Source organism: Monopterus albus, unplaced genomic scaffold, assembly GCF_001952655.1.
Source record: "Monopterus albus unplaced genomic scaffold, M_albus_1.0 scaffold92.1, whole genome shotgun sequence".
Taxonomy (NCBI): Eukaryota; Metazoa; Chordata; class Actinopteri; order Synbranchiformes; family Synbranchidae; genus Monopterus; species Monopterus albus.
In genome coordinates, this window is record NW_018127972.1 from 2,485,978 (window position 1) to 2,506,254 (window position 20,277).

Below are 20,277 nucleotides of genomic sequence, written 5' to 3' on the forward strand. Positions count from 1 at the left end.
ACTTCTCATGTCCAACTTCTAGAGCCTGTGTACAACCCAGGTTAAAGTCTCCTAACAAAGATGTTAATGTTTCCTGACAAGACTGAAAATACACACCATTATCACAACTCCCCCATCCCCCTTGTTCTTTTTACATGGTGGCTGGTCAGTAGCTGATGTCGAAAGGAATGAACTTTGTATTTCAGTGGCCATGTGTCCTTAAATTTTATACTGGTAGAATTTCCAATAAATGTTCACACTTTGAGTGTCTTAAAATATCAATGAAAAAAAGCTCAAATTTAAAAGTTCACATAAAGAGATTTCTTTCACCCTGCTCAAAATTATTTTAGTTGCTTTAATGCATTTTTTGTGCTTACAGTTGCTTTAAAAATAATTGTCATTAGCTAAATGAATATTTTCTTTTATATTTCAAGCAAAACAGAAATCACTCTACAGGTTTCGATCCTGAATAACATCAGAAAACTGACAGTAAATAAATAACTAAATCTGCAGATTCTGTTTGGGCCTGCAAAGAAGAACATCTCATCAGTGTCAGTGAGCCAATGCAACAGTGTGCAGCGCCCATTTATTGATGTTGATGTTAACAGAATTTACGGTTGTAGTAAATAGTTTTACTTTTTATCTTATGAAACTGCTTTGAGTGTACAAAAATGCCTGAATTGAAACATAAAACTAATGACCAAAATGTGATTTGTTAAAACTTATTTTATAAAATTGATATTGAAAAAAGTATTGTTTGGAACTGGTATCAAAGTCATGGTATCAGTATTGGTACCAGTATCAAAAAGTTGGGAATGATACCCAGCCCTAGTCATGCTTCCCATTTCAGATTTACCAAATCATTTTGGGGATTTTAATAAACAAAAACAAGTCACTTCTTAATCATATGCCTTGTGAAATCATCACTCAGGACTTGCGTTTAAGTGGCATTCCTACTCTGCAGCATTTTATGAATTGTCTGCCACATTTATTGGCTGTATTTCTATTATCAGAACAATAACAATAATTAAAGTTTCTTAAATATCACTAACATACTGTATGGTGCCTCCCTACTTGTGACTTAACAGCCTGAAAGCTTCACTGTACAAACTCACTGAAGCTCACATTTTTCCTATTCTAGTCAACACCCCACGTCCTGTAGCGTATTGTACCCACCGTAGTCAACGTCTTCTGCAACCCACTTCTGTGTAGGCCAGAAGTATGGGGTCTGAAAAGGTTGAGAGTGAAAACTGTGTTATTGTTGTTCTTCAAGTGTGTAAACATAAACAGGTAATCCCACTGACTTTACAATCTATCTTTATAGAGAGCCCTGACAAGACAATGGCATAAAGTTACAGACAGAAAATGCAAATACAAACCTAAAAACACAATGATATAAAAATGAATCAGAGAAACAATCAAAAGTAGCCAAAAACAAAAAATGAAGAAAAACAATCACATACTAATGAATTTACATTCCTCTTAAATGTTTGCAAAAATACCACATTTTTTAAAAGGAAAGAAGATGCCAGAGAACTCGGGGAGTTCACTCCAAATTTCCTGAAGGTGGTTTTGAGGAAACGGGACCAAAACCAGACAAATGAAAAAAGGAAAAATCCAAGACATTCTTCTGAAATTCATTAAAAAGCCTTTATTCAGATGGCTCTCTTGGTAAGGACTGAAAACATGTTCAAAAGGTGGTAACAGCCCACACGTAATGCAAAAAGCTGCCTTCTTCATTTTCCCTCAAGTAGATATGAAACAATCATAAACACTTGATGTTAACAGGGAACCAGTCATCCCATAGATGACTAAACCCCATCACCATGTTTAGCCATCTATTATTTAGACAACTGTTTACTCCCAAGCTTTCTTCTTAATTCACTGTGTTCAAAACAGCTCACTGGTGACTTCACCAGCAATGAGCTATGCAGCATTTGATGTCCGGTGCATTCTATTCTAACACAGTCAGCAAGTTACCTTTAGTGAAATCGTATTTCCCTGTGATTATAGGGTATGACATTAGTTTTACCTGGAAGCGATAAAGGCTGGTGTCATTGCACATGACCAGCTTCTTGTGGTTATGCAGGGGATAGATGTAGCCATAGGACACTAACATGGTGCCAAAGGCAAGAGCCTCTGAAACACAGAGAGGAGGAAGCACACGATGAGGAAATAAATGGAATGAAACAGTAAATAACTATTGAATGTTGTTTCTGAGGTTTTATTTTGTCAGTAACTGTGGAAATGTCATGTTTTAGTAAAGTTTCAGTGATTGTTGCAGTTTACAGACCTACCTTCTGGAGGGGTTTTCATCTTGTTAGCAATCCATGCAATGATGTCCTTACCTGCGTGGAAACACAAAGAAATAATTAATCAAACAGATTCCCACCTCTGGATGAATGTGTATCAGTTTTATACCAGTAAAAATCCATCAAACCCTAAGGGGGATATTTACTAAACCTGTTGCAAATTACTGTCAGATTCACAAAATATTGCAGCACCGCAATTTTTCAATTTAGCTGCATAGTTACCAACGCTGATGATATAAATGAACACCGCCACAGGAGGGTTAATTTGCATACATCTCCACTTAGGTTCTGCTGCATGTAGGCTGCTGTATACATGTAGACCAAGAGAAGGTGTAGAGGAAAGTCTACGTTTACAGCAAATAAACTTTCATATGATTGAAGACATCAAAAAACATATCTTGGAATGGTAATTACATAGTCTTCTGCCAGTCAAATCATCTTCACGTGGTACTACCAAGCTAGTTACTAGCAATGAGTCACACACCCTCTTTACTACACACTACTCTACACACCCTGGGTACATTAGGAGGAAGTTAACAGAACAAAGACTCTCAGGAAAAGAGCAGAGCGACTCCCAGTGTATTCCCCTCGCATTAGCTACAATATCTATGGGAAGACATAATAACAGGTAGTTCTAGATTAATCACACAGCTTCTGTGCTAATCAATCATTTTGTAAGATGTTATTTTAACAGGAGGTGCTTATACTCAAACCACCTCAAGTTCACATGTTGAGTTTGACTCATGTGTCCATAATGACCTCTCCCTTGCTGCTCTTAGACCAGATTAAAAAGCCACTTTGGCTATTAAAGTACTGCTCAGATCTCATCCAATTGTGGGCTGCCTTATTTAGCCTGTGTTAGCAGCTTAGACAGTCAAGGCAACCTGTCAGTGACCTCACACACTCTGTGCTTTGAAAATACAGTGACAAAGTGTTCAGTCATTACTGTCACCTGAATTTACAGAGCTTTTCATGTCTGTACAATACAGTATATGCACTGTCCTCATTTGTTTTCATTCTAGTAAATTAAAGGTCAGTAAACAGGGGCACAGAAGTTTGGAAATAAGAGAACTGAGGCTTTAAAAGTCATCAGTACAACTGTGTGAATACTAAAATTAGGAGATTTATTTTGATCTTTTTCTGTTTGTATTCTATAGCAGTCTCGCTGCAACTGTAAACACAAGCTAACTTTACAGCAAATAAAGCTCAATCACCAAATAATAGCCAAATTACAATGATCAGTATGTGTGCAAATAAGTATTGTTAGGCATTTAGATGTGATGGTTCAGGTTAGGGTAAAGCTGCACAAAGGTGTACATGTGTATATGTGCCAGTCTCACCAGAAATGACATGTGGGATAATAGTAATGTTGAGTTTCTGCTCCACACCTCTCACTCCACTTTTTGGGTCCTGCATCTCCACCACAATGGCCTCCAACTGAAAGCAGAATGACAGCAAACAAAGTTTATTTATATGAACCAAGGAGCTAAGAACGTTCCGACATACTGTAATAATCATAGTAACAGACATAGGTGTTACAGAGGAGGGAAAATGAGGATGATTCCAAAGGCCCAGCACTAGCAGGGGCTCACAAAATGTTTATACAACCACAGGCGTTGTTGCCATTCACCTTGATTGGACTGGAGCAATTGATAATACTATTTTGGTATTAAGTGAGATATTTACTAAAGTTTTGTGGCTCATTTTCTGGTGCTAAACAGTGAAACTGCATGTGTTCATATTTACTATGGAGTGGCAGTGGGGTTTTGAAGTGGAGAAAAAGGCAGCACCACAGGAATTTGCGTGCTGGGTCTCATGCAATATGTATTTTGTGTTCCTGTTCAGGGACGCAAAAATCAAGGTGGAGAAAATGGAATTTAATACAAACACTCTCAGCACCTGAGTTACCACAGTTGCGACAGGAGGAACTGTGGCTGAAATTTAACCTCTGTGCGGCTGTGCTCATTTACATCATCAGTGTAGGTACATACAACACTTAATTAAAAATAATGTGGCACTGCAATATTTTTTGTGCCTGATGGTAATTTGTGTCAGGTTTAGGAAATGTGTTGTAATTAACTTTACTAATACTATATTGAAACCAAAGGTACTTTTCTGTGTTTATTTAAAGATACTTGTCTTGTCTAGTTAACCTACATGTGATACATGTGATAAACATGCTAACCTTTTGTCCTTTGCTGTAATTAACATTTATATTATTGTTTTTATCAAACAAAATTAACATCGCCACAATGAAATATGTCCTACAAAACAGGACATAGATATAAAAGATTTTTTACCAAGAGTCAGGACTTAAATAGTGTAAGTAAAAGTGTAGGTACATGTTAAGAATGTAAGAACTTTCTTTACTTAACCTTAAAGTCGAAAACATCCCACTGTCAAAATGTGTTTACCCGGTTCAAAACTTGGATTCATGTAACGCCCCCCTCAGTGGTTGTGGTTAGAATAATATTTGGATTCAGGTTAGGGGAAACACATCACGACAGGGAAACAGATTTGGACACAACCCCGGCAACACCCCATGGACTGTCCTCTTGTTTTTAGGAAGAGGCTCTTGGGTTTTATCATTCTCAAATAATCACATATTATTTGGAGTTATGAGGGGTGCAAAGCTAATCTAGAGGTACCCAAGACTAAACATTAAATTGACTGGAAATGAGTATGCCATGGGCACTTTAAAAACAGCTGTCATCTGAGAGTCGGGTAAGAATTTCTGGAAGCCTCTTACAATGCGACTGAATGAGAGATATAAAAGTTACTGTGTGGTTTCAGCTACATCACTCAAAAACTACATCCTGTCATACAAAGAATTACAGGTCCTGAATCTTGACAAAATTCTCAACATTTTCCCATGTATACATTTTATTTTAAAGTTAAGAGATTACTGAAGAAAATACAAAAACAGATTTAAAAAAAAGTTGAAGGGGAGACCCTACAGTCCTCTGAAGTTTAGTGTTAGACTCTGAAGAATTCATGCAATACACACCAATGGAGAAGCTGAAAGATGACAAAACGTTGAATAACACAAAAGATATAAAAGTTAAGCTACAGTATGTAACTTATTTCCAAATATTTTTGCTATAGTAATGTTTCCAAACTTGTCTTAATGTGGAGAGGTGACCCAGACTCATTGAACAGCACTGACAGCAGTGCGGAGGTATTAGCTTCTAAAGGTTTATGAGCAGGACTGACGTCTCTGACAAGAGGTTTTCAGTTATTTTTGCCTGATCAGTACATTTTGTTGCATTCTCATGTAATGTAATTTCATAACAATAAAAATCTGAAGAGCTGGGCATAGCATGGTGTAGCGTACCATATTGTAGCAGATCACAGTGAAACAGGGAGAAAGAGTGCTGTGCAGAGCAGAATGGATTGATTTGGAGTATCATACTAGGGCTACCTTAAGTTACATATTGTAGCTTTAACAAAAAGAAAAGTAACAGCCCTAATGTCTTCAAGAAGGTGCACATTTTAAATTCTGAATCAAGTTTGTAGCCCAAAGCCTCAAGAAGTAGACAGCAACAAAAGTAATGTGGCCAAACGTTTATGGAAACTCCACCAGCTCTCTCCTAACATAAGTTGGGAGAATTGATCCATCAGCTCTCCCAACTAATAATAATGATATAACCTTTGCCCCCCCCCCCATCTGCCAGCACCAGGCGGTCACAGGGCAGTAATGGCTTATGACTTGTATATGAAATAATTGTATAATTCATCAGCAATAAGCTCTTTCCCCTTCCTAAACACCATACATCCTAGAAATGCTTTCTCACAGGAAAGGTCTTCACACCATAATGTTCTGTTGAAAACCTTCTGTTATATAATTTTGGATTCTGTGCGGTATTGACTGTAGCTGTAGGTTGTTAGATTGGAGGTTTGATTCCCATCTCTTCTTGACATGTCCAATTGTGTTTAAGTGTTGTGGCACTTACTCTCAACGACTTCTACAGTAGCCATACTGTATATGTAAATACATACAGTAAACATTAAAAAATAGACAGAGAATGGACAAAATAATGGCAACACCAAACAATGTAATGCAAGCACATATTTTTCAGTATGGAAGCTGTGTTGACTTAAGCACATGGTGATCTGTACTCTTTTGTAAATTATACAGGATATAGTCTATAATCATTTTAATTTGTTAATGGCACACAGTTCTCCATTTATCTTCTTCCTTGTACATTACAATTAAATACATTCTGTTTGCTCTGTTATTGATTCTGTTCTGTCTTTCTGTCCTTTGACTTAATTATAAGAAGCAAACCAGGTAAGATTAGGTTTTGCTATTAAACTCTATAAAAGGTTATATTTTGGCAGCAGAGCCACAAAGCTATTTGGGTTAAAGGTGGAATTAGAGATGATCTTTAAAAATCCTCTGATCTTCCGCTGGCAAATACACTCATGTGTAAATCTAATTAGATCCTACATGTAACCCAAAACTAAACAAAAAGACAAACAGATTTTTCTGAAAATCACAAATAAGAGCACTTTAAATGGGTAAATGAAAAAACCGTGAATGTTTTTTGTTGTTGGTGGTTTGTTTTCTCCACAGCATCCATGCTTCATGTACAGTAAATATCAGTGTACATCTGGAATATAAAATCTAACTTAACTTGATTAATTAATGAATTAAATTTTTATAATATTTCAGCTAAATAAGTGAATATGACTATATTACAAAAAAATATAATCTATAATATATTTCTTGCTAAATTAAGGATAATCAACATTTTTATGAAGATAAAATATCAACAATTTATAAAGAGTTGAAATAATGATGATGATGTTATCCACCCACCTTATTGAGGCAGTGCATACGAGGCCTGGAGTGTTGCCCCCGGTCAGGACGAGCTGTTCTAATTTTCATATTTGCAGACAAATAAAGAACAAATCAGATGTCAAAAAAGAATAAAAATAGTAATAAAATCCTGGTTGGAAATATTCCAGTTATAATATGTATTGTTGCTGATAGAAAAAATGTGTGCATGCAGTGGACATGAACACTCTCCTCTTGTGTGGGGATTAAAAGACAGGACTGGAGGGAGAGATTTGTCCACTGGTCAACTGTAGGAGAGAGACAGACCCAGTGTCAGGGCTAGAACCTTTAGTTTAGATGTCTGTGTATGGAGGCTTGAGTGTGTCACATCTGGGGAGTTTGATTATTTAATTTAAGAAAATACAATTAAATCATTTATAGTCATTTTACATTTAAAAATGATAGTTAATTGTAACATTTAAAGGGAAAGTTCTATATGTCTGTCAGGGCTTGAAATTAACTTTGTCTAGGGTCAAAATTAACTTCTTATGTCATCGTCCTAGAACTTTCTCTAATCTACACTATCCCAAACCTAACAAACATGTTCACAAATAAAGTCCCTTATTTCCATTTTACATTATAAATACTAGGTCTAAATAGGCTGAGGACAAGCCCTTCTTCCATCCAGGGCTGTAGACCCACACAAGCACACCAGGGGTAAAGTGTTCTTTTCCGCTGTGAGTGCCATGTCTGCCGGTACCCCCACCTGGTGCTGCTGCAGGGCAGCAGGTGAGTGCTGGGTCAGCACCCTCTGGGCTGCGAGGGAGTCCCCACATCTGCTGGCGGGGGAAGCTGTCGTGTGGCAGTGTCCGATTCCTTGGTGTGCTGACCACACCAGTTCTTCTTCCTTCTGTAGCTCTTCTTGTACAAGCCCTCTCTCTAGCTCACCTGGTTTTGGTACACACTCAGGTGTAGGTATGGATGAGCCCCTGGCTGGCCCTGGTGAAATGTGTGACACTCCAGCCGGCCGATCCAGTGTGGCAGTTGGGCTCATCCATTCCCTATAGCAGTGTGGAGAGCCATGGCATCCTACCCAGGCATAGTGCAGCCCCAGGCACTTTTACCATGGCCCCCCTCTCCACCAGCAGGTCAAGGCTGATGATGCTCAACAGTGCAGTCAGCAACAGTCAATTTGAGCATCCTGTCTCCTCACATCTTTGCACTCTTGCCAGTGATCATGGTGATGCGGTGCTTGGTGGCCCTCCAACTCCAGGGTCTTGGCACTTCTGTCCCCAGCAGTGTCCCCGGGCACACCAGGGAGGTGGTGGACCTCATGTCCACTAAGGTGCAGCATCTGGTGGGTCCAGGTGGCCAACCCCGAGCTGTGGCAGGTTGCGTGTAGATGTGCTGTCCGGGGGTGCTGGGCTCCATGGTACCGGTGCTGGGCAGTTGCATGTGATGTGGCCCAGCTCCCCACAAAAGTGGCTCTCCTGTTTCCTCATTTTGGCAGTGCTGTAGAGGCGATCTGGCAGGCTGCCATTTCTGACACCAGTGTAAGGAAGGCTGGAGATAATAGACTGAGTTGGAGTCAAGAACTGTGAGAAAATGGGAAATGTGAATGCAATTAGTTGAAGTGGATTCACATTTTGTCACTACCTTCTGCTTTTGTCTGCTTGCCAGGTGAGGCACTGTGCATCTTAAAGGAGCTTTACATTTCACTTATCCTTTTATGTCTTCCACAAAATGGGATTTTTTTTCCAAATTTTTGTGCACATAAATAACCATGTAGCCATGAATGTGTGTGACAAAACGAGGTTCATTTGAATTTCAATTGACTAAAATTGTCTGTAGACTTGATATATGAACACATGCTTTATGATATATTTTAATGTTTTAATGAATAAATCACACATCAAAATTCCAGTGATGTAAGAGGAGACAAAGTCGTATTTATATATTAGTATTTTAAATAGTCAGAATTTAGTTTATTACAGAAATCACGGTCTTTTGCTTAAAAATAAAGTTCTCCTGCAGCTGCTGAAAGTTCAGAAGGCTGTGTTACATTAAAACTGGAATCATTCGACACGTGAACGCAGCAGGGAACAGCGGGTGAGTACAGTCCTACTCGCTGTTTGTATCTATGAAGTGGTAAAGATGGCGGATTTCCTGCCGTCACGTTCCGTCTTATCTTTTTGCTTCCCTAACTGTGTCCTCACAAGCGGCGAGGCAGAACAGTTAAGGAAATCTAAAGAGATAGATAAGTGTATTAATCGAGATAAGACTAAAATGAAAAGGTTAGTAAAGATCCTATTACTTGGGGCAGGCGAGAGCGGCAAGTCCACTTTCCTCAAGCAGATGCGCATTATCCATGGAGAGGATTTCGATCAGAAGGCCAAAGAAGAGTTTAGAGCCACGATTTTTAGTAATGTTATAAAAGGTAAGGCTACCCCGAGCGCCCAGTGAGTTTCGTGTGTTGACCTCTGTGTTGTTCGCTTCAGGGACACGCAGTGTATCGAGTGGGAAGTTATTAGCCATGCTAGCTGCGGAGCCGAACCTTCTGGGGTACGTTTGTGTGTTGGTCGCTGGTTAAGCGACTAAGAAACGCCCATGTTATTTGTGTTTGTCTGCATGATTGGGCTGAAGGGAACGGTGGCTGCAGTGGAGCCATTGTTTGTGTTTACTCAGAGTTTCTCAGATATTGGGCTTATTAATGTTCAGCTTTTCTAACGTCAAGTCACACATACTGTACATAACGTAATGCTCGGACACTGCCCTGGTGCTCTTGTCGTCAGCACGGAAAACATGTCACTCAGTGTATTCCTTAAAAAATATTTACCGTAAACTTGCCTGTCCTCAGATGAAAACACGCCAACAACAGCATGACTGACGTCTGCGAAGCTTTTTGAAAGTTGACACACTGATAAATTAAACAGCGCAATTTAACAAGTTATCTTTTCGAAGATGTAATAACTACAAACACAGTTCGTGGTCAGTTAGGTGTGGAAGCCAAAAGAAGACGATCCCGTATGTCAAAATAGTGACTTAAAAACTCAAAAATGCTGATACTTTCTCCGTATTTTGACTCAGGCCTACCATTAGGACGTGGTGTGCCCCCGCTAGCTGCCTGTCATTGGACTGACTTCTTGTTGTGGCCGGTGTGTTAACAGGCTTCGTGTCGATCCCACCTCGTAGTTTTCAGCAGTCACGTTCTCCCAGTTATTCTTTCATTCATATCATATCGATAGGCCTATTGTGTTTATAAGCTCATGTTTTTGAAACAGGACCTCCAATATTTGGATCATACAACGCGTTTCCAGCTGGGTGTCAGATACACATTTACTGCAGGTCAATAACTATCAAATCAAACTTGATATTTGGCACATATCCACAATTATTGTGCATCAACTGCAGCCTGAACGAAACTCAGATCATCCCAATGGACAAACTAGGGTGTAATCTCCATGGGGGAACATCAGATGCAGTGACACAGACTTTACATTAAACATAGGTGATGCTGTAGGACTACATGGCGTAAGCAGGGCACAGGATGACCAAAAACACTGGCACATGGCGACCAGTTGCAGCCCCATGCACAGCTGATATGTTCACTGTTGCTGGTTGACATTGTAAACTAACATGAAGCAGTAGGAGTGCAGTGAGCATGTAGTATGTTTTGGAGTCAGTTCAACACTTTTGAGCAGAGAACATGTATTTTCTTACAGCTTTAGGAGGCATTTGGTGACTTGTCATGAGAAATATTGGGGGGACAGTTTTCCATTTTTTTTATTTTTGGGGAGGGGGGTGTCCCATGGTCCCCTTGGAGGAACTGTATCCTACAGTAGGGTGCAGGTGGTATATATTAACAGGGAGCCAAGTGAATATTAACAACGTGTACGTTGAACATATTCAGGTTCCCTGATAGACTAGTGGCTAGGGTGCAGCGCTCTCACCACTGCAGCCCGGGTTTGAGTCAGGAAGGGAATCCGGCATAAAACACATGCCAAATGTCAACATGCGAATCGTCAGTGTGACGATTCGCTGTGGCGACCCCTAACAGAAGAAGCCGAAAGTGGCATTCATATATGATGAACATGTTCACTGACCAGCCACTTTATTACTTACACCTGTACAATTGTATGCAAGTCAAAAGCAACACTTCCACCTTAACATCTGTGTTTATGAGGCTCAAAATGTTTGTTTTTGGTATAAGTGTCATAATATGACTGCTTGCAAACCAATGATTGTAAGATGATGTCATGGGGTAGGACTGGATAAGTCTGACTTCTTCCTATTCCATTCAAGCATGTACTAGGTATAAGCAAATTGATATTGGATTAGCATTTGTTGGATATGTGTAAAATTATGTGTTTTGACATGTCAACTGTTTTTACATGCTTGAAAGAATAAATCAAATCAAATCAAACCAGTACGCCCGGTGCTTCCCTTAACTGTTACCCAGCATAACCTCACGGGTTGACATTGAATATCCTATTTGTTTTTCCACTGTGTTTTTCTCTGTCTCAGTCTCTGTTTAGAGGAGAGACGGACTGCGCTTCTCTCACCCACATATACAGACAGGGAGAGCAGAGACAGATCACTCCATAGTGCTATATAGTAACAGTAACGGAGACTGTATGAGCAGTTTATCAAACAGCTGTTGAACAAGAAGAACACAAACTTGCAGAAATATTGACTTCACTGTTTTGCTCACAGTCCACTTACCGAAGTCCCCATTTTATGCCTAAACCAGCAAGTGAACATCTGTCATGTCTATTGCTTGTTCAAGGGGCTTTTGTTGGGGTTTCCCTATAATACTGTAAAGTCCAGACCTTACTAGGGAAGTGCCCTAAGATAACTGTTGTTATGAACTGGTGCTACATAAATAAAATTGAACTGAATTGCTTTCAGACTAATAAAGATATCAGCATCAGCCCCAGTGGCAGCAGTAGGTTGTCATAGTCAAGCTATCCTATACAGACGTGGACAAAATTGTTGGTACCCTTCCGTTATAGAAGCTTGTTTTTTTTTAAATGCTTCTGTTGAACCACAATTCAAAAGCAATGACTGATTTTCATTAGTTAATTTTCAGTAAATTTTTATTTATTATTACTTTTGTCAGTTTCACATTATTTTAGTGACCATTGTTAGTTTCTCTTTCTTTAATGGAAACGGACCAACAGTTTTGTCCATGTCTTTATGAGGGTCAGACTGTCATGGGAATATTGCTTTATGGCATTATGGGGAAATGGAGTTTGCACTCTGAGCGCTGTCTAGATAAAAATTGTTATGTAAAGTGAGTCAGCAACAGTCATTACTGCTGTCTCAGTGTTTAACGATAATAACTGTACGAATGGCAACTGGGTGGAGCGGCTTTGGGACTGAACCGACAGTGGAGGAGGGAGACAGGTGAGGGGGAGAGCTAGCTGACTGTGCTGCTCCACATGCATAATGATGACAGAGGCTGTCTTATTTATCTCTCTGATCTCACAGCCTTTCTAATTTGGCTTAACTTTAATTAGTATTGTAATGTTTTCACCACCGTGCACAATAAATTTAAGCGTTAAGACTGACAAATGCATCCCGTATTGATCCATTATGGGCAGAGTGTTTGTGCCATATTGATCGATACGGGACAACAGCAAGTTGCATTCTATTTATTGAAACAGATGACCCTGTATTATAAGGGACAGGAGGAATTTATGTTTTCTTTTTTAATGCTAGAAGAAATTTGTGCTGCACTGCCTTAGCCGCATTCAGCATGTTCCTGCTGTGCAACCTCTGGTCTAAAATCAACATACTAGACGCAGATGTCCAACATAATGTTTTGCTTTGACACTAATGTTAATGTTGTCTCTTGGTCATCGACGTCTGGTTTTGCTGACTGCCGTGGCTATTTTCTGTACAGCTAGCGGCAACAAAGTGAAACTTAGCGGTGCTCTGCTCACTCATTTACTCTGCACGTTTCAAGTGAAGCCTTCTCCTGGGGAAGGGCAGTGTGTGTGTGTGTGTGTGTGTGTGTGTGTGTGTGTGCGCCTGAAGCTTCAAATTGTTCTGAACCTGTAGCATTTAAAGATTGCCGCTCTGTAATTAAGAAGTTTTAGCCTTTGGTTGGTTTGGAAGTATTGTTGGTATTTGGCTTGTGTGCATGGTATTCAAGACAGAGTTCCCCTGATCCCAGTCCAGTGGAATGCACATACTTTTGTTCATTTGTGTATCTCTGTGATCCCTGTGCCAGGAAATGAAGGTTGTAATGAATAGTTTGGACAAGAACCAAATCCTGATGTGTTTCTCCACCTCTTCAGGTATTCGAGTGTTGGTGGATGCTCGAGAGAAGTTGCACATCCCATGGGGTAACCTGTCCAATCAGCAGCATGGTGAGACCATGATGTCATTTGACACTCGTTCAGCGATGGCTAATGGCCACGGCATGGTGGAGCCCAAAGTTTTTCAGCACTACCTGCCATCCATCCGCGCCCTGTGGGCCGACCAGGGCATCCAGAAGGCATATGACCGCCGCAGAGAGTTCCAGCTGGTGAGTAAGACTATTAACTAGTGTCCATACAGTGGACAATTATGTATCACTCCAGACTAGGGATGGGAATGTTTACAGATGTTTATAAATGAGTACCCACAGATTTTTGACAATATGTACACATGTATACTTTTTTCCATATGGTAGTCTACTGCCCAGGATGTGAATTACAGCGTGCCCAGAGGGGTGCAGAGGCAACGACATCAGATACTGCAGAGAGTTCAGTGAAATTGGAGCGATGCCAGTTTCTTGTATCAATAAGTCATAAGTGAATTATTGTTACAAACAATAATTTTACAACCGTAGTAAGGTAGACAACAAGCTACAGCCAAATTTTCATCAGAATGAGCTGTCGATTTTTAAGAACTCTTCAATGATGAAATACATGACTGGAAAAAGTATTTTATGTGACAGAAAGTCACAAAATGCAAAACAATACAGGTGCACTTTGAAACGTTTAACTAAAAGACAGCAGTATGCAAGGAGTTGCGTTTTTGCCGGATCAACGTGAATGTACTTCTGTTATGTACTGATATCACAAGACAGCTTTTCTCTTGACAAAAATTATCGTCACATTTTAATATCACAAGAACTTGTGGCATGGCCAGTGTACCGCTCTGTGGTAGGGAAGGAAGGACCACTGTGCTGCTAACCAGGGCTTCCTCTTTTGTTTTTAGTTAATGTTAGCTCACCTTTGCAGAACAGACCAAAAAAAGAATCCAGTTTCTTTTTATTTGAAACTTAGTATTCTAGATCTGGCTTCTCCTTTCATTTTGAGCACCATTATTGCCTTTGTGCCTGTGACGTTTTGAATTAACGCACAAACTGTTTTCTTGAAGCTGAAGGGCATGCTGGGAGGGTGTGTTTGATTTATATGGCTTTGCATGCTCCAAATACAGCTGTAGCCTGAGGAGATAAAATTATGATAACTTAACAGCACCATGTAATTACTCCATCAACCGACTTATTTTGATTGTCACTCAAAATAAAATACACCAGTAACAACCCTACAGTCTATAACTGTATTATCACTAATGCCAATACAAATTCTGTGTGGGGGGGTGAGAGTAAAGGCAAGTCTACAGAGTCATTAGGTGGCCACCCTTTCGCTAACTGGTGTTCTGTTGTGAACAGCCCATCCTCCTTTGCCAGTTTGCCTCAATTTTAGCTTACAGTTCAATCTGCTATACTAGTTTTGCATGTACCTATGTTTGCCCAGTGGCATATATGTATTTCTTGTCCTCCAGAGCCGTTCAGTTGAGCAGGCAGCAGTCTGTCCTAGGTTCAAACTGCATGTCTTAGGCTCTGCCCTTTTATTCCTAACTCGCCTAGCAGAGAAAATATAGACCTACCAATGAGACCTTTACAGCCAAGCTCCGCTGGGCAGAAACCCATGTCTCAAACAAGAGCAGTCAGAAGTGTATGTACCTCTGCCAAAGCACAACATTTGCTCATGCAAATGGCTCCTTTGTGAAAAATGAGATCCAGAAAAACACAAAATGTGTCCTGAAATCCTTGATGTGGATCAAACCCAGATCGGTTCCATCTTACCTGAACATTTCAGGGTTCTATCTTCATTATAGGCCAAGATATGACAGAAAATGTGTTAAATGAGGTTTTCAATGTTAACTTTAAATGGCTGCCAGATCCAGAATCCGGATCAGATCCAGATGACATTTTGTCTGATGATAGATATTTGTAGCTGATTGCAACTGTGCTGAACCTAAGTTCTCTCTTTTTGTTATACACAGAAAAGCTTTCCTTTTCCCTCAGTGGTTTTACACTGCTTCTCACCCAGTGTCAGCTGGTACAGTATATGCAGATAATGGATGGATGGTTTTCTTTTTTCAGGTGACCTTATTTTAAAAGGAGTGGTAAACAATCCCATTTTTTTATTTTGATGGATGGCTTTAATTTTTCAGCCACATTTTTTTAAATTTGAGGCATGGTTTTTTTCTTTAGGGCTCCATATCAAGTCATAATATTACATTTATGAGAAGTCATGAGTAAATATTGCAGTGTTTCACAAAGTAATTAGTTTCCCCAACTAAACAAATTTAAAAAAAATCTGGTGATTGTCAAATGGAATCGATTTTCCCAAGCACAGAGACAGAGATGTACATTCACTCTTATTCTGAAAATGTGAATGCTCCTTTGGTTTGATTTCATTAACAGTACACTCTGGAGGGGAGGGGTTGTATATAACTGAATAATCTTTTGATGTATTATAATCTTCCTTGTTAACATAAACGTAATCACTGCCAAGACTGATGAGTGGATAGAGAAAACAATCACTGTCAGTTTATTTGTAACGCACTTTGCCAGCAACAAACAGTGCACCAAAGTGCTGTTCACAAAAACATACGAATAAAAAATTATAACAAGCACTCCAAAGAAGACGCCCCAACAAACTTCCTTCCTTATGAGCAATAGTGAAACTGTCACAGGGAGTTAAAAATGCAGCATAATACTGTAGCTCTAACAAAGATTTAGAACAAAATGTAAGGAGGCCAAGCCAAAATAAAAGAGCAACTTATTCCAAGCAACAAACAAACACTGGGCAGGTTATTGTGGCTGGTGACTGCTTATAAGAAACACAGCTCCAGAGCCAGAGATACCCATAGAAGTGCATGTAATGGTAGCATATCAGTGTGTGGGGAGTGAGGAGAGCATTATGGCAGGGCCCCCAGCTTAGCCTGTAATTAAGGGATTGTACTCCAAACCAAGCCCATCATAGAACGCACATTCAGAAATTTCAGACACCACTACATGTGCACAAACAAAGGCCATCCTGTTGACTAAAACTCACAGGTAAGGTTAAATATACTCAGTGGCGAAGGGACAGCCCAGGCTTCCTGTTTGCTTGCAGTTACTAACATCACTTTAAAACTTATATTTCAGACTAGCAGGATATTGAAAACTATGGGGTAAATGGTGAATGGATTTAGTGCACTTTTCCATACTCCAAAGCAGATTAGAAGCTGCAGTGCTCTCGGCGGCGCTACAGTGTGTGGGTTGCATTTTAATTCATTTGAACAAATTGCAGGTCATGAATTGAACTTGCTTCCAAAATAATTTGCAAGGGAATTGGACCCATGTGACATGTGCCATTGGAGAATCAACTCTCAGTTCTTGTAATGAAATCACATTTCTCCTCTCTTTCTCCCAGGTGGAATCAGTCAAGTATTTCCTGGACAATTTAGAAAAGCTTGGACAGTCGGTAAGTCCTGCCCACACTGCAAAGGCTCCACCAACCACAGACTCCCAGCAGGCAGATAGCTAGTTTGTTGAAAACAGAAGTGAATCAGTTGTCTTCCTTCCTCTGTCATGTCTCTACACTGGTTTGTTCTAGTGTGCACTCAGTGTGCTAACAGGCTGAATTCAGTACTATAGGTAATGGTGGGGGAAGTTCCAAAAACATTTTCAATGCAGGACTTTTACTTATGACATAGTAGGGTACTTTTACATGGTGATAGCATCACTTTATTTAAGTAAAGGATGTGAATGCTTCCTCTACTACTGGTGCTAAGATGCAAACTAACATGCTTTAGTTATATGCTTTTTTTGTATCATCTTTAATAATAATGATTCTGTTTATTCTTCAGTTGGAATCCTGCTCAATCAGCTGTCACAGTCAATTGCATAAAAATCCTATGGCTTCATTCCTTTGAGGGTCGTTCTAGCAAATAATAATAGTAAATATGTAATACTATGAAAGTGGGATATTTTCTGAGACCATATCATACCAAAATCTCATACCATTGCAACCCTTGTCCTGTTCGGTTGCTGAACCAAACCAGACAGTGATGGAGAACAAGCTCTGTAATTCCTCTGTAGAACTGTTTCAGCAGCTCCCAGGGCAGGTTGAACTTCCTGAGCTGGCATAGGAAGTACATCCTCTGCTGTGCCTTCTTGGTGATGGTGCTGATGTCAGAAATGGGCTCTCACCCAGATGAGATCTTTCCCCAGCTGTAGGCCGTCGCCTCACTTGGCTCCTTCAGTCCCTGTCTTGCACAGCGGGGTGTTGTCAATGACCCTGGGATTTGTGCTTTGAACGCTCAGAAGTGCAGCCACACACTTTGGCCACAAGGGTGCTTATATACATACAGGTATAGATAATGGATGGATGGATGAATATTCCTGTATCCAAATTATGATACAGATCACCAAAATCTAATCAATTGTTCCATGGGCCATACCCTGCCTCTCCAAAGAAATTCATTAAAATCTGTTCATTACTTTTTGAGTTATGTTGTTAACAGACAAACACACAAAACAACAAACACCAACAGAAACAACTCCTGCCCTTGGGGGAGGTAATAATTAGGCCCTTTTAATGTATACAGCGCATGAGCTGCAGACACCGGTTAAACAATATATTGTGTCATTGTAGTCTCGTGGATGCACGTTATCATCTCCAGGCTGACTTAATACACTCCCTTTTTGTGGGAGTGACCAGTCTTGGCTACATTATCCTGAATAGCACGAGTAAGTCACCTTTAGATTACCCCCTATAGGTCAGCCTAACTTAATAGGAATCCCTGTACCTCTTTGCTGCCGGCCAAGGCCCAGGTAGGTTTCTACCAGGGAAGCGAACCTGTAATGTTGGATGAACCTGACCATCATAGGTGGAAGGGGCTAACCTTGCAAGGCCCTTAGGAGGACTCTCTCCTCCTGGTGTGTGGTTGAAGAAGACAGAAGAAAAGTTTCAAGGCATGGTGGCAAAAGGATGATGGAGGTTTTTTTGCACATGCATTAAAATGCACAGCATAAGACTTTTGGTTGGTAATTTCCATGTAAACGTCACCCCATATGGGCATCCAGGGCATCTCTCTTGTACTGTATGTCTCACAGGGGGCCTCATTGAAATCCCTCTGACGTTCCTCTTCTAACTGGCTGTTTATGCTGACAGCATATCAACAGAACATTCCTACAAATCAAGATTATATCAGTTATGAAAGACAATGTACTTGTGCTATTTTCATAATTAACGCAATTATAACAAAAATGTAGGCTTGTAATGTAATGTGAGAGCAACAAATTGGAATTTACCATGGGTGGTATGATGCAAAAATGGGCTATATTTGGGCTTCTTTATTCACTTCCTAGTCAGATGTTCTATATTTACTTTTATCTGCTGGTTCCCCCTTCCCCTCCGCCCCTCTCACCTTTCTCCCTTCTACCATTTCTCTACCTCTCTTCTCTTTCTCATCTTCATTTGTCTCTGGAGTTTTGGAGAAAAGCATCAGTATTTTTGGCTGCGTGTCCCCCCTGGTTTCCTCTTCTTAGTGGTGCCATATACTCACGTTGGCGTTAATAGCAGCCAAATAACTTAATGTTACATTTTACTAATGTTAGTTGCATTATGTGAAATCATCTCACATTTTCTCAAACTTCATTACAACACAGATTGGCTCTGTGATGATTGTTTGGTGATCAGTTATATTATGTTAAACTATTATAACGACACTGATTACTGACACATAACTTTGTAACTTATTGAAAGTGCAGACGAGACAAACAGTGACATTGAGCTTTGATGAGAAAATATTAATAGCACAAGCTTACTGTAACTTACTGGGTGAAGAATCAGTGGAGATAAAGTCTCATTTCCATAAACCTCAATGTACGTACAAAATCCATTAAAAAATGTATTTTGAGGTTGCACTCATTGTTTTTCTGGGGTTTGTTTGTTTTTCTTACCAGAGCTGGTAGAAGAAAATCAGTTTGGAGTAGGGAGGAGACAAAGAGAGAGGCACCTGACAGACGCTCCCAAAACACAAATAATTATTTCCAAATGAGTGTACATTGGACGGTATTATATAAAAAAATAAAAATAGGAGTGGAGTGAGCCCCCAATTAAAAAGGAGGTCTCAATCCTCTTTTGTCCTCTGGTTTTATACAGTTCAGTATAGGTGAGGTCTGGGGAGGGAGCAGGCATATGAACCCTATCATGCCCAGATGTTCTCAGTTTAGTCCTTGTTTGGTGACAAAGGACATTTTTTGACAGTTCTCCGTCCATAGAGAAACTCCTTGTAAGGTTATAACATGGACTGTTTTAGCTCTTAGTGGAAAGTCATACCATGTGTTGAGTGAGTTACCATTTGTTGTAAGATCATATGATTTGTCTTGTAGGCTGATAAGTTCATGCAGTGTATTCGCTTCTCTCCCTTGGATTTGTGTGTGTTATTTACTCACTGCCTGGCCTTTATCTGCTTTTCTTTTAGAGTTTGAACAGGATGGAACCAGTTCAGTTCAGGCTGTAAGAAATGAATGACTTTTAAGACATACTATTATGAAATCATATGCATAAACATGAAATGAAAAAGATGCATCATAAATGCAAACACGTTTCTTAACTATCATCTGTGTTTACTACTATATGATTTAGCAAGCAAAATCCATTTATCAATAAAAGTCAAAAGGATAATGATCAACATTCAAGAATTCATGATTCCTCTTACTCAGTACAATATAGTAGAGTGAACCTTAGCCGAACAAGGTGCCCGTATATTGTAAAATACAAGCCTTTGAAGTGTTCAAAAAGGATTATACTGGAGTAAATATGTAAGCCCCTCCTTGAACCGCCACCTTATTGTGGTGGAGGGGTTTGTGTACCCGAGTGATCCTAGGAGCTATGTTGTCGGGGGCTATATGTCCCTGGTAGGGTCTCC

The 20,277-nt window shown here is 39.9% G+C and overlaps 2 protein-coding genes across 5 annotated transcripts in view; one reads left to right on the forward strand and one right to left on the reverse strand.

Moving 5' to 3' along the window:
- Positions 1–10,243, reverse strand: part of rgs9a (regulator of G protein signaling 9a) — a 23,787-nt gene extending 13,544 nt beyond the window's left edge. For 2 of the 4 annotated variants that reach the window (XM_020608205.1, XM_020608204.1), the window contains exons 1-5: positions 7,114–7,182; positions 3,632–3,728; positions 2,277–2,327; positions 2,012–2,118; positions 1,156–1,207 (exon numbers count right to left, since the gene is read on the reverse strand). In XM_020608205.1, the coding sequence (XP_020463861.1) occupies positions 1,156–1,207; positions 2,012–2,118; positions 2,277–2,327; positions 3,632–3,728; positions 7,114–7,182 (376 nt within the window). The other 2 variants (XM_020608207.1, XM_020608206.1) reach the window with 2 other exon arrangements.
- The window catches only part of gna13b (guanine nucleotide binding protein (G protein), alpha 13b), a 20,356-nt gene continuing 9,248 nt past the window's right edge, over positions 9,170–20,277 (forward strand). The window contains exons 1-3 of the mRNA XM_020608209.1: positions 9,170–9,508; positions 13,374–13,603; positions 16,773–16,823. Of these exons, the coding sequence (XP_020463865.1) occupies positions 9,226–9,508; positions 13,374–13,603; positions 16,773–16,823 (564 nt within the window). The 5' untranslated portion in view covers positions 9,170–9,225. The remainder of the gene's footprint in view (positions 9,509–13,373; positions 13,604–16,772; positions 16,824–20,277) is intronic.